General features: G+C 58.2%; 2 protein-coding genes across 4 annotated transcripts; both read right to left on the reverse strand.

Moving 5' to 3' along the window:
• Positions 1-155: 155 nt before the first annotated feature.
• PLIN5 (perilipin 5) lies at positions 156-6,914 on the reverse strand. Of its 3 annotated transcripts, none has more exons than XM_045991235.1 (8): positions 6,868-6,914; positions 5,759-5,834; positions 5,106-5,301; positions 4,225-4,307; positions 3,703-3,883; positions 2,735-2,934; positions 1,374-1,490; positions 156-1,171 (listed from the first exon to the last, which is right to left on the reverse strand). In XM_045991235.1, the coding sequence occupies exons 2-8, from the start codon at positions 5,816-5,818 to the stop codon at positions 641-643; spliced, it is 1,368 nt and encodes a 455-aa protein (XP_045847191.1). In that variant the 5' UTR covers positions 5,819-5,834; positions 6,868-6,914; the 3' UTR covers positions 156-640. The 3 variants fall into 3 exon arrangements, with proteins under 3 accessions (XP_045847191.1, XP_045847192.1, XP_045847190.1); XM_045991236.1 differs by having other exon boundaries at positions 6,809-6,913; XM_045991234.1 differs by lacking the exon at positions 6,868-6,914 and adding an exon at positions 6,219-6,337.
• An 893-nt stretch (positions 6,915-7,807) lies between these two features.
• Positions 7,808-10,825, reverse strand: LRG1 (leucine rich alpha-2-glycoprotein 1). The gene is made up of 2 exons (XM_045991511.1): positions 10,706-10,825; positions 7,808-9,544 (listed from the first exon to the last, which is right to left on the reverse strand). The coding sequence occupies exons 1-2, from the start codon at positions 10,756-10,758 to the stop codon at positions 8,533-8,535; spliced, it is 1,065 nt and encodes a 354-aa protein (XP_045847467.1). The 5' UTR covers positions 10,759-10,825; the 3' UTR covers positions 7,808-8,532.
• Between the last annotated feature and the right edge of the window lie 3,390 nt (positions 10,826-14,215).

Genomic DNA, 14,215 nt, shown 5'->3' on the forward strand with positions numbered 1-14,215 from the left:
GATGTCAAGCTGGTCAGAGAGGCATTCTCTTGCTTTCAAATCTCGAACCTTGGCTTGAGCCATGCAGTCACACACCTGAGGTCCCCGGCACCCTGCAACTAAGACCCACCCCGGCCTGAACAGGGGCCATAGGCCTTTGAACAACACAAAGCACCTTTATTCCGGAGCACAAAACCCCAAAGGGCAAAGCAATTGGTTCCGCAGGTCCAGTGGACACAGCTGGCTATCTTCGGGGACCCCCCAGTCCGGGGTGTACAAGGTGGCCGGGAAGGAGGGTGCTCCCTTTTCAAAACCCTGAGTAGAAGCCATTGGGCAAAACGTGTGCTTTATGGGGAGTTTTGTCGGCTTCTTGGAGTTCAGGGACCGGGGCCACCGACAGATGAACCCAGCCGGGGGCTCGTGGGACCTGAATTGGGGTCCAGTCCCCATATGCCCAAGGGAAGGATTGGGGAGGGCGTGAGATCAGTGAAGCTGGTCTAAGAAGGCGACTTCAGCCCCGCCCCGACTCCCACCCTGCGCCGGGGCAGAGGCCACAGCATGGGCCATTAGTGCGCACACACGGCCACTAGGGGGCAGCAGGGATCTCGGATAGAGGCGGGCCTCCTGCTGGCTGCCCCGGCTGCCCGGCGGCCCGCTCTGGTCAGAAGTCCAGCTCTGGCATCAGGGTGTGCTTGGGGGGGCTGGAGGGCACGGGTTCCTCCTTGGGAATGTCCTCTGGGAGGGCTGGCCCGTCCCCGTGCTCGGCCTCCCAGGCTCTCTGCTGGGCCGGCCAGTCCAGGTGAGCCCAGCGGGGGTCGGGGCCCCCCACGACCTCGTCCACCAGAACCTCCAGGTCGGGCGGCGGCGCAGAGCGCTCCACGAGGATGGGCGCAAAGGGCCCCACCAGCCAGGGCAGCGGCACGGCCTGCACCACGAGCTCCAGCAGCTCGTCCACACAGGCGTGGGCCCGGGCCACACTGCCCCGGCCCTCGGCCAGGGCAGCGGCCGGCACGTCCCCGAAGCGGCGGGCGTCGGCGAAGGCGGACTGCAGGCCGTCCACGCTGCGCCGCACCTCGGCCACCTTCTCCTGGGCGCCCGGGGGCAGGCCCCGCACGCTGCTCTCCAGCGCGTCCACTGTGCCCTGCAGCTCCCGCATCAGACTTCGGGACAGCACCAGCGTCTCCAGCTCTGCCTGTGGGGGAAGGGAGGGGTCTCAGGGTGGGAATGGATGGCCTCAGATGGCCGCCCACCCAGACCAGCCTCTGCCTCAGTTTCTCCACGCACCCTCCAAACAGCGGAGCTCAGCACTTGGTTTGAGAGAGCTGGAGTTTGGGCCCTGGCGACCTGGGCAGATCCAGAACCTCCCCCTGCTCACCCTCTCCCTCCCACCCTACCTGGCTGCGGCGGCGGCCGTTCTCTGGGCAGCGCTGGCTCCAGTCCTCCCAAAGCTCATGCACCTTCCCAGGGCGGGCCGGGGCAGTGGGTGTCACCCCACACTGCATGAGGTTGATCTGAGGGGACAGGGATAGTGGTGGTCAGAGCTGGACGATTTGGGGGCTCAGAGGAGCCAGCATCCTAGCCTGGATCTGGTCTCCATAAACATCTAGAGAACATCTTCTTCCCTGCTACCGTCCCCCGCCTGCTGATGCAGCCTGGCCCACCTGCCCGCTCACTCCTCTGCTCTTGGCCGGACCCTGACACCTGTGGGTCCCCTAAAACTCAGGCTCACTTTGCCTGTGCGGCTCCCTCTGCTGGCGACGCACTTGCCTCCACTCTATGGCCTGCCTGGTTCACTCCAGTTTAAGTTTTAGTGTAGATGACTCCCCCTCCAGGAAGTCTTCCCTCCTGTCCTCCTGGCTGGGCAGATTCCACAACCCCTCGCATGTCTCCATCCGGGCCCTGATCCCCCTACTGGACCCCCATTGTGCCTTCGGTGCCCGGGACAGGTCAGGCATTACGAGATAAATAGAAATAAAGCGTGGTCCATCTGCACCCTGGAAATGATTCAGCCTTGAAAAGGAAGGGCATTTTCACCGGGGCTACAAACGTTGCCCACGTTGTGCTCAGAGATAAACCATCTCAGGGGCTCATCGGCGCCCTCTGGTGGGTGCTGTGGGGAGGACAGAGTGGAGTCCTTGGCGGGGCCGGGGATCGGCTGCAGTTATGTGGCCTGGCCCTGGATGCGTGAAGACGAGGGGGAGCTATGGGCAGAGCTGGGGTACTGGCTGATGTGCGGGGTGTGGGATCAGAGGAGAAGAGGGGAGTCGGGGCTTGCTCCTGGGTGTTGACCTGAGTCCCTGGAAGCACGGAGGTTGAGAGGCAGCAGGAGGAAGAGGTTAGGTTAGCGGCGTCTGAACTTATCCAGCTCGGTTAAATGGGGGCTGCCATGGTCCTTTGGAGCAAGGAGGGATGGACAGTGAGGGCAGAGGAGAGAACCTACAGGTTGGGGAGGGTTGGGATTGGTGGCAGGAAAGCAAGGGAAGGGGAACTTTTTCTCGCTCTTGAACTACCCTAACTGCCTGTAAATTCCAGCTCTTGCTCCCCCCCCCCCCCGGGGACGAAACCCCTTCCCGTCTCCCCAGGCTGAGCCTTGACCCCTCCCTGAGCTCCCCAGCCTCGAACACACACCGCTGGAGGCAGCTGAGCGCGGCTGTGCCTCCCCCTTCAGACCAGCTCAGGACCAGGTCCTCGGCCGGCACTCGGTCCATGCCTACTGGCCTGCATGGTGGCGGGGGCGTGGACAGAGGGCTCTCACCAGCTCCAGCGTCTCCTGCAGCTCGGCCAGCGTGTCCTGGGCATGGTGTTTCTTCTGCCTCAGCTTCCCCAGGGAGTGTTCATACGCCAGGTGGCGGAGGCGCGCGGACAGGGAGCCCAGACGTACAAAGTAGCCCTGGTGTTTCCTCTGCTCCTCCACAGAGCCCACTTCTGGGCCCTCGGCCTCGGCCGCCAGGGCCGCTGGGGGATGGGACGGGGGACGGGGTCAGCATGGCCACCCCGCCACGTCTGCTCACTCTCCTTCTGGGTGGACAAGCCCACGGACTCCCTAACTTATCATTTCCTTTACCAGTATCAACCCACTTAACCGTCCCCAGACCCTAGGACGTGGGCACTGCTATGAGCCCCATTTACAGATGAGGAACGCTGAGGCAAAGGGAAATGACGTCCCACGGCGTGCAAGAGGCACATTCCGGATTCCAGCCCAGGCACTCTTAACCCCTCGACTCAACGGTCTGTGAAGGATGTCCTACAGGTGCTTGGCATACAGTAGGTGCCTCATAAATGACTCGCAGCCTTTCTGCAGACGAGGGGGTGCCTTGACACACTTTTCCCAGGCCCTAAAGCAGGGGTTGTTGGGAGGTCAGATCGTCTCTGGGATCGGAGACAGGAGGTAGAAAGTTGGAGAATGATGCTTTTTGTTTTGTTTTGTAAGATTTTATTTTTTGAGTCCTCTTTACCCCCAATTTGGGACTCGAACTCACAACCCTCAAGTTCCTGAGCCCCGTAGACTCTTAGGGTCTGCACGGTCTGATTTCTAGCAGAATGTGGGTCGGGGAGCCATGGATGGGGATGCGGACGTCAGGCCTGGGCTCAGCTCAGTGTTTCCTGCTGAACTGCTGTGTGGCCCTGCCCAAGTCCCAGACCTCTCTGATCCATCCCCACCGGGGATGCGGACTGAGCAGAAGGATTCAGGGGCAGGGCAGGGCGGGAGGGTGGCGGCCTCACCGAGCTCGTCCTCGGTCATGGGCAGGAAGTGGTCCACCAGCTCCGCTGACTTGCCCAGCACGACGTCCACGGCGTGGCTCATGGAGCGCTTTAGGTCCACGCTCCAGCGGCGGCCCTGCCGGGCCAGGCCCACCACGCCCGTCACACCGCTGGCCACCGTATCCTTGGCGGAGGTCACCACCTGGTGGGAGGGGGCTCCTTCCAGATTTTGACTCCCTTCTTTCAGCCCAGCTCCCTGGGGCTGGGTGTCAAGGGGTCCCTGGCCCCTCCTGGCTCTGGGCCTCGATTTCCCTTCTATAAGATGGAGGCAAAAAAAAGTTCTCCCGCACGGGGTTGTTGAGGGGATGACGGGCCCCAACCTGCTAGACTCGGGTGCTGATTATTTTTGTCTGGCTCGTGTTTTCTGAGTTGGGCCCAAACCTGACTCCGCCCCCCTGTCTGGCCGGCCCAGGTGTCCAGGCTGGTCCCGGGGAGGCTGCACTGTTCCCTCCCACCTCCACCCCTCCCCGGGTCCCCACGGACCGTCTCGGACGGTTGCTGGAGAAAAGGCAGCTTCTCCTCCAGCTTGTCCAGACCCCGGCAGGCGAGGTGGTTCACTGTGGCCACTGGAGGGGAGAGGCGGGGAGTGAGGGCAAAGGGGTAGGGAAAGGTAGAGGGAGGCCTGGGCCACCCGGCAAGGGGCTGGGGACCCGGAGGGTGCGGGCGGGGCACCAGGCTGGACCCCACCACTTCTACTGCCCTCCCAGCCTCAGCCCTGCCACCGCGCGGCCACCGGTGCCAAGGTGACTCCCCGTTCACGCCCGGCTCAGATGCCCCAGCGAGCAGACTCAAGGTCACCCAAACTGGCCGAGGAGGAGGCGGGGAAGGCCCTGAGCTGGGACCCTCCAGTGACCCCCTTCCTCGGTCAAATGTGAAGTCAAGGGTCTTCGATCCACCCCCCCGCCCCTGTGCCAGGCTGGACACCTCAGCTGGTCCCAGGAGTCTGGGGGTATGTGGGGCTCGGGACATGCAGGGGAGACAACAGAGAGGAAGACGGGGAGGGAGGTGGACAGGCAAAGGGACCTGAGGTGTGTCAGGTGACCCAACCAGGGAGGACATCAAGACACACAGGAAGGGGACAGAAAGAGGGCGGCCCAGATAAACAGCCAAGAACGGGGGCAGGCGGGGTGTGGGAGATGGCGCTGGCAGGACTGGGGGAGGGTGAGATGTGTGGCTGGGGGACAGACAGGTGGACGGACTACACGGCACTCTCCAGGAGGTCCCAACTCAGCAGGTGCCCTCCAGAGCCTGCCATGGGGACGGAGAAGGAGGGGACGAGGCAGCTGGGACATACCGCAGGACCCAGGGTCGTGGGGGGCGGGGCCCAGGGTCGCAGGGGGTTGGGGGGGCGGGGTGGGACTCACGCTGGGGCTGCAGGTGGCTGAGCAGCGGCTGGGCGTGGTCCAGGGCGCGGGTGGTCAGGCCGCACACGCAGTGCTCGGCCAGGCGGCAGGCAGAGCCCAGCAGCGGGTGCCTGTCCTTGGCCGCGCTGTAAGCATCGAAGACCGCGGTGCACGTGGTCCTGACCAGCGGCAGGGCCACCACACGCTGCACCACGTTCTGTGGGAAGAGGCGGCGTCAGAGGGGCCCCTGATGGGGCGGGGCGGGGGTGGGGGTGTGGGGGGGGCTCAGCCACACCTCAGTCCACACGTGGCCTCTCTGGGCCAGGATGACCACGTGGGCGAGAGGGTTGAGGGGACTGCGCAGGTAACCTGGGGCTTCAGCCTTCCCATCTGCAAAATGGGTTTCCAGGGCTGGGAGATTCACAGGCGTGAAGTGCTGGGAGCGGGGTCGATGCAGAGTCCTGGGCAGAGACCCTGGGGGTCGGGGAGGGAGAGACACTCCCCGCTCCCGGCACCAGACGGTGCCCCTCTGGGAAATGAGTAGGCTGCGCCACCCCCTCCATGGTCCAGCAAGGATAGGAAGGAGAGGGGGTACCTGGTCTGAAACTGTCCCAGAAGGGATATCCCCCCACCCTGGCCTGTGCCCCTCCTCCGTGGGAGGGGCAGCCCCGCACCTGCTGGTTCTGTTCCCACAAGCTGGTTGGGGGCGACTGGGCAGCCTCATCTTCTGACATGCCTGCTGCGAACACCCTGCGGGGCAGGACAGGGTGAGAGGGGCCTCTACACACCAGCCCCCCGGAGTCCTGCCCAGGCCTTGGGTTCTGTCCCGCTGGGCTTTGTGACTTGGGCAAGTATTGTTCTCTCTTGCGACCTCAGTTTCCTCAAAATAGGGTAATGATGGGGCACCCGCGTGGCTCAGTCCGTCGAGCATCCGACTCCTGATTTCGACTCAGGTCGTGATCTCAGGGTCGTGAGGCCTGTGTTGGGCTCTGCGCTCAGCAGGGGGTCTGCTTGAGATTTTTCTCCCTCTCTGTCTACCCCTCCCCTGCTTGCACACCCACACTCTCTCTCTCTCTCAAATAAATAAGTAAATCTTTAAAAAAAAAAACCAACTAGAGTAATGGAGGTACCTACCTCACAGTGTCATGAGGGACGTGGACAAAGCTACAATGCATGCACAGGGCTCTGCACACAGCAGGTGCCCACTAGAGAGCTCTGGCAAGGTGGGGACACTGTAGTGATTCAAAGCATGGGCTCTGGAGAGGGAAAGACCTGGATTCAAATCTTGCCGTTACCTGCTGTGTGACCTGGGGAAGTGACTTCACCTCTCTGAGCTGTTTCTCTTCTGCCAAGGAGAGGAGGTGCCTGCCGTCCCTCCCCGCCCCCAACTCACCCTTCCCCGACAGAACTGCATACGCAGCCCCCTGCAGGGCCGGAGGGGGCAGCTGCAGAATCCCAGTAAGTCCACAGACTGACAGGGAAACTGAGGCGGCCAGCAGGTCTGTGGTGTTTCCAAAGCCACTCATCTAAGCGGACTCAGAGTCGGGAGCTCGACCTGAGGCTCCTGCTCGAAGTTCTTCCTTTAGCTCCACCCTGTGCCCTCGGGGCCCTGGTCCCCGCCCAAATGGGTCCTGAGCTTCAGCCAACTGGGCCAAGGGTCTCGGCCACCTGCTCCGCCCGTCATCCCCCTCCCTTCTCACGCCGCTGGATCCTCTCCCGCCCACCTGATCTGGAGCCCCCAAATCTGCGGGGCTCTCCTGGACGCTCTCCGCGTGGCACTGACCTGGGCGCGTGCAGCCACAGCCTCCAAGTGCACCGGCAGACCCCAGACTCTGGCTCCAGTCTCCGCCCACCGTTGGCCCCTCCCGCCTTATAGCGGCTCGGGGGGCGGGGCCTTCTGGGACCGACCAATGGGGAGGGGCCGGGCGGAGGCGTGTCTCAGGGGCGGGGCTCCAGCCTACCCTCCCCACCCTGCGCGCTTCCCTGGGGCTCGGTCCGGGTCGGGGTGGTGGTGGTGGTCGGAGTCAGGGTCGGGCGGGGCTGGGGGGAAGATGTTGTCATAGTAACTTGAGGACGCTGGATGCCCCAGGATTGAGCTACTTTCCTCGGCCAGTTTTGGCCACCTGTCACCCTGCTGTTGCCGCGGAGACAGCGGGAGGACATCCCGCAGCTCCCACCGCCTCCCGGAGGAGAGACCTTGGGCAAGTCCTCAAGGTCCTTCTGGTTATTTAAAAAAAATCTGCCATTTAACTTGGCCGGGAATCCGGGCAGGCCCATTCCCTTGGATCCCCATTTTACAGACGAGCAAAGTGAGGGATCCAATTCAAACCCCGCTCGGCCAGACTCCAGGCTCCTCCCTGGCATTCATCATCATGCCTGGAATGACCACCAATGTGGCCATGACCATTCTTCCAGGGACCCCTCCCCCAAACACCCAGGGGTCCCCCAAATCTGACTCTGGCTCCCAGCATGCCCAGCACTGTGTTAGCAGGTGGCCCAAGGTTCTGAGTGGGAGGAACACAGGCTCCTATGCTTTCCGCTCCACCCAGCCTGCCCAAGCCCGCCCTGGGTGGGTGGCTATCCCCCCCCCCCCCCCCCCCGCCTCCGCTTGTCATGGGCCAGCATGACAAATTGTTCAGAGACCTGAAGCAATCTGGTTTAATTTAAACCTTCCCCAGGACACAAGCTCTGGCAGGAATCCACCGGTAAAATGACACTCCGGGCAATGGTCAGTGTTTTCTTTCCAGTTAAGTCCTGGATAGGGGGGAGGGGAGGAGGAGTCACGGGCCATCAGATCCCCACTGCCATCCCTCTGGAAGCTTATATCTTGCACCCCAGACCCTGGGTCAGGCCTCTTCTTTCCTTCTCCTTCCTTTTGGGGAGGACTAGGAAGTCAACCTGGGAGATGCTGGGAACACAGCGAATTCTGCTAGAATTCCAATTCCATTCCACGGTTATTTCTTAAGCCCTCAGGTCTGACCCCAAATTGAATGATGCTGGCTATGAGGGAAGCCAGACCCAGGCCCTGCATTCGGACACCCCCCCCCTCACAAAGTGGGGAGGCAGAACCAGATAGAGACAACCCTCACATAGCCAGGGCTGGGCCAGAGGGAGCCGAGTAGGCTGAGGGAGCCTGGAGACCAAGAGATCTGGAAAACGGGGGGAAACATTCTTTTCTCTTTTTCTTTTCTTTTAAGCAGGCTCCATGGCCACCGTGAACTCACGACCCTGAGATTAAGAGTCGAGTGCTCTACTGACTGAGCCTGCCAGGTGCCCCCAGGGAAAGACATGTCTTGGAAGAGGGTACAGGAGGCTGGAGAGCCCCACGTGCATTTTGGGCAGCCTGGAGCAAGCGGGTCCTGGCAGCTCTGGGAAGCCGAAGGTGAATTATTTGCTGAGTGGCATGCGCTGAGCTGCCCGGCCTGTCTCACCATCTCAGCCCCAGGCCTCAGTGGGACTTGGCTGCTTCCAGGAGCTTCTGGCCCTTTGAGGCTTCAGGCCCAGCACAGCGTGTGGCATTCTGGGAGAACATCTTGTCTCTGTTGGCCACGAGCCACTCATAGAGGTCGTCCAGTTTCTCATCACAGATCCAGGGGTTCCCAGAGATGTCAAAGCCGTCCTTCATGTCCCGGGTGGGCTGCCCCAGGGATGTCCAGAGCCCCTTGGGGACGCCGGTGAGCAAGTTGTTGGAGAGATCGAGCATATCCAGCTGCCACAGGCCTTGGAAGGCGCCGGCGGCCACGGTGGCCAGCCTATTGTCGTTCAGGAAAAGGTAGCGCAGGTCTGGCTGGGGTGACAAGAGCCCCTCTCCGAGCACCGGCAATCTGTTGCCCTCGAGGTGCAGCCTCTCCAACTGCAGGGGGCCCCGCAGAAGGTCCGGGGGCAAAGTCTTCAACTGGTTATTGCTGAGGTCAAGGATGCGCAGAGAGGTGAAGTTGGCCAACAGCCCAGGGGGCAGCGTCTGCAGGCGGTTCCCCGATAGGTCCAGATGCCCCAAGGCTTGGAGCCCCTGCAGCCACGAGGGCTCCAGGATCTCCAGCCGGTTCTCTTTCAGCACCAGGGTGTGGAGAGCAGCTGAGACCCGGAAGAGGCCGGGGGGCAGCTGGGTCAGGGCGTTGCAGGTTAAGTCAAGCACCTTCAGCAGAGGCACCGGCAGCAGGAACTTAGGGGAGAGGCTCTCCAGCTGGTTGGTGGAGAGGTGTAGCTCCTGGAGGTTAGAGGCGCCCTGGAGGGTGTCGGCCCGCAGCTGGGTGAGGTTGAAGAACTCCACCACGAGGTAGACTGTGTCAGCAGGGAAGCGGTGAGGGAGTTTGGCGGGTGGGTGGCAGGAGACGGAGCTGCCGTTGATCGAATGGAACACCAAGCAGGTGTCCCGGTTTGGGGTGACATTCTGAGCTGAGACCACAGAGAGCAGCAGCAGGAACAGTGTTCTAGAAAGATGGGAACTCAGGCCTCCTGGGCTGCAGGCAATGAGAGAAGATATACCCCACTTCGTGAAAGGGTCCCCAGACTCTGCCAACTATTTCCTGTCTCCATCTCCACACCCGGGACCATGCCCCCTCATGGCTCCCCTGGATTCGGGCAATCACCCGCTGCTCCTCTCCTGGCTTCCACCCGCACCCGCCAAGAGCTGCTAGAAGTTTCTGCAGATCCGGAGAGTGGTCTAACTCTCCGAAAACTGAGTTTCTCAGTCTGACCCATAAATGCTACCCTTCTCCCTGGCCAGCCCAGCCCCAACAGGCTGTTAATGATTTACAGTCAAATTTGCTAATTTCTTGCTAATTTCTTCTGCTCTGGCTTGTTTTCTGGGTCATTTCATTTTTTTTTAAGATTTTATTTATTTATTTGACAGACAGAGAGAGATCACAAGCAGGCAGAGAGGCGGGGAGACAGGAGGAAGCAGACTCCCTGCGGAGCAGAGAGCCCAAAGCAGAGCTCGATCCCAGGATCCCAAGATCATGACTCGAGCCGAAGGCAGAGGCTTAACCCACTGAGTCACCTAGGTGCCTCTTCCGGGTCATTTTTTAGCTCCCTGGCTCCAAATTTTGAAGGCAGGGCCAGTGAACTCCTACTTATCCTGCAAAACCCCAGCTCCAATGTCCCCTTTTCCATGAAGCTTTCTTTGATTTTCCCAAGGTTTCCCCTCTGGCCTCCTGCTCTTTCTATCCAAACAAGGTTCTGTTTCTTTCTCTGATGGAGCCCCAGCTCCATCTCACTCCAAAGTGCTTGGGTGCAACCCAGCACTCCAGAGGGAACTCCGAACGTGAAAAGTGCATCCTGCTTCGTGCAGATCTGGGACAGGAATTTGGCCTTAGGATGGGGTGGTTTCCAGTTGGCACCACAGTCCTTGGAAGGCTGGGACTTCTGCTCTTCCTGGTCCCTCCAGCAGGCCTCTGATGGGGTGTCGGTCAGGAGGTGTTGGTGGGCCTCCAAATCTCTGTCTGGCCCGGGGAACACCTGGGACTTCTGTAGTGAGTGTGTGTATGAGAGCACGTCTGTCTATAGTTACAGCTGTCGGTCTATTCCAGCCTGCAGACCCACGTCTAGCCCTGGGACTTTGGTACATCAGACAGAACGGTTGCTATCTAGTCCTGCCCACCATAGGTGGGGTGGGGGCTTACCTCTGGTTTCGCTGTGGGCTCCAAGAGGACATGCCAGCCTCTCTCTTTTCCATCTGTGTTCCCTTAGCCTGGTGAGGTGGCCTTATACCTGCCTGGACTGCCCGCAGGGCCACCTCCCCTCCTAGGGACGTCCTCACCCACATCCTGTTACCGTTAGTGGCTGGACATGAACCAAGCAGGGGAAAGGAGCTGGTCAGAATTGCAAAATTGCTTCCTGGCAGGGAGAGGGCAGGAGGCCGGGACGCCTGCGCCCTTCTCTGCCTGCTTCTACCCAGTTTTTCATTCCTCTGATTCCTGCTTTTGGGGGGTGGTGGGCACCCGAGAGTCTCTGGGCCCGAATACCCACTTCCCCCAACCCAGGAATCTAGGGTCAGGTTTGCAAGGCGCCATGCCTGAGGGATAGGGACAGCTCTTTAAGCAAGAGGTACTCTTTGCAATAAATTTGAGCAACCAGGAAGTTCAGTGAATAGATGAAAAGCATTTGCCTTCAATTCATGACATATTGTTGCTGGCTTTTTTATTTTTTTAATGAAATCATTTCTAGAAAATAGATTTCAAAAGTAAGTGACACTCAAAGTCTTCCTGGGCTTTGAACAATGGCCTGGGTGGGATGAAACCTGGCCCTGGCTCCCAGCTTCACTAGCAAAGGCTTTATTTTGTGATCTTGGGCAAGTGGCTTCACTTTTTTGGGCCTCGGTTTCCATATCCATGAAGTTGAACTCAGTCTCCAAGGACCCTTTCTGCTCTTTCTTTCTTCATCTGACTCTAAGGTGCTCTTTGTTTTGGATCTTTCTCATTGCCTAATAAACGCATTTGGAGACTACAAATTTCCCTCTGAAAACTGCTTTGGCTGCATCCTGAGGGTTTGGCTAGTCAGTGCTTTCATTTTTTAAAAAAATTTTATTTATTTATTTTTTTTGCATTCTAAACATTCAGGTGTGATGTGTCATCTTTATCTGCACCCAGGACTTCCGTCATGGCTGGCCATGGCCTCTTCTCCCTGGCATGATCTCTGAAGAGTATTGTCTCTTTTGAGCTGTGAGAATGAACAGGAGTTCTGTCTTGGGGGACACATAAGTTCAGAGACGCACATGCAGGCTGACCATGACAGGCATAAAGAAAGATAGATGGATATCCTCATGAGCCCACAGATAGAGATTCAACCCAGAGGCAGGTGGAAACACAAAGAACCACACAGAGACACAGTCAGACAGAATAACAGATCCATAGAGTTGGACACGCAAAACCAGATACCGACAAAATAGGCAAAGGACCCGAAGAGACAGCTTCCCAAAGAAGACATCTAGATGGCCAACAGATACAGGGAAGGTGTTCAACATCACTCAGCATCACTTGTCACCAGGGAAATGCAAATCAAACCCCAATTAGATAGTGCCTCACACTCGTCAGAATAATAGAATCAAAAAGACAAGAAGTAACACATGTTGGTAGGGGCGTTAAAGGAGCCCTGTGCACTGTTGGTGGGAAAGCCAATTGGTTCAACCACTGTGGAAAACAGTATGGAGGTCCCTCAAAACATAAAAAATAGGGATATATGAAAAAAAAAATAGGGATATGTGATCGAACAATCCCACTTCTGCGTATGTAGCCAGAGAAAACAAAACAGTATTTAGAAAAGATACACATGTTCCTTTGTTCCTTGCAATATTATTCACAGTAGCCAAGACATGGAACATCCTAGTGTCATTGACAAATGGATGGATAAAAAAGATGTGATAAAAGAACAGAAAGAAAGAAGGAAGGAAGAAAGGAAAGAAGGAAGGAAAGAAAAAGAGAGAAAGAAAGGAAGGAAGAGGAAGGAAGGAAAGAAGGAAGGAAGAGAGAAAGAAAGAAAAAGGAAGGAAGGAAGGAAGAGGAAGGAAGAAAAGGAGAAAGAGAAAAAGGAAGGGAGCAAGCACACAAGCAAATGGGCGCCTGGGGGGCTCAGTCAGTTAAGCGTCTGCCTTCGGCTCGGGTCCTGATCCTGGAGTCGCAGGACCAAGCCCCACATCGGGCTCCCTGCTCAGTGGGGAGTCTGCTTCTCCCTCTGCCCCTCCCCCTGCTCATGCTCACTCTCTTTCTCTCTCATTTGTGCTCTCACTTTCTCAAATAAATCCGATCTTATAAAGAAAGAATGTGAGACACACACCCTGGCATATTATTCAAAAGTAAAAAAGAAGACCGTACTGCCACTTACCACCGTGCTGTTGCATCTCGACAGCATTACCCTAAGAGCGACAAGTCAGGCAGAGAGAGACAGATACTGTGTATTCTCGCGTGTGTGTGAAATTTAAAAAACCTGAAACCGAGAGCAGGATGGCGGCTGCCAGGGGCTGGGGGGCGCCGGAAATGGGGAGGTATTGGTCTAAAGGCACAAACGTGCCCTTCTAAGAGGAGTACATCCTGGAGGTGTAATGTACAACCCGGTGCCTATAGTTATCCTTACTATGCAGTGATATACTTGAAAATGGCTACGAGAGTAGCTCTTAAATGTTCTCATCATTTGCACAGGGAACTAGGGAGGTAACGTAGTCACTGTGGTAATCCTTGTGCAATCCTCGTGCAATCCTTGGGCATGCATCAAATCACTGAGTTGCACCCCTGAAACTCACACAGTGCTGAACATCAGACCTCTCTCAGGAAGCCTGAAGAAGGGCGCACACACAGGTTCAGGAGAAGCCAAGGGATGTCATTGCGGAACTTTGTTTCTTGGTTTACTGTACTAACAATCTCCCCCGCGACAAGGGGGAACAGGGTCTCTTTTGTCCACTGCTCAGACCCCAGAGCCTGGCACTTGGCAGGTCCTTCATGGACACCGGTGGGAAGGAGGGAGTGGGAACGGGAAAGGCAGAACGCCAAAGAAATCTCTTAAAGTGAAATCAGATCCCGCCTCCTGCCCCCCGCTCCCCACCCCCTGCTTAAAGGCTTCGGATGGTACCCTGTCCCACTTAAAAAGTACCACTTAAAATCCGTTAGGCTGGGAGGCGGGTAAGATGGGGAGTTAATGTTTAACGGGGACAGAGAGATGCAAAAGTTCTGGGCATGGCTGGTGGGGGTGGGAGCCCAACCGTGGGAGTATGCTTCACGCCACCCAACTGCGCGTTTAGGAACGGTTCCAATGGTGCATTCGAATTTATGTGGATTTTACCACAATAACAAAATTTTACACTGTGCACCCTTGAGGCCGTTTCTGCCTGGAGCCCTGGCCCTCCTCTCAGTCCTCATCAGCACCTGCTTCTACCAGGCCCTCCTTTTGCGGCTGGGGGCCACTGTGACCACCACCTTGCCCCTCCTCCAAGCCCTTTCCCACCCAGAGGCTTGCGCTAGCTGTTCCCTCTGCCTGCTCCCCTCCCCATAGCTGCTTTCTCACTTGTCACCTCTCAGCTCACGGGTCACCGTCCCTCCAGGCCCCCTTGGACCACCCCCATCTCCACCCCACACAGTCCTCTGGCCCTATCTTCACAGCACGAATCGCTGGTTCAGATCCAGTCCTGATTTGCGTGTCTGGGG

Source organism: Meles meles, chromosome 20 (assembly GCF_922984935.1).
Source record: "Meles meles chromosome 20, mMelMel3.1 paternal haplotype, whole genome shotgun sequence".
Classification (NCBI taxonomy): domain Eukaryota; kingdom Metazoa; phylum Chordata; class Mammalia; order Carnivora; family Mustelidae; genus Meles; species Meles meles.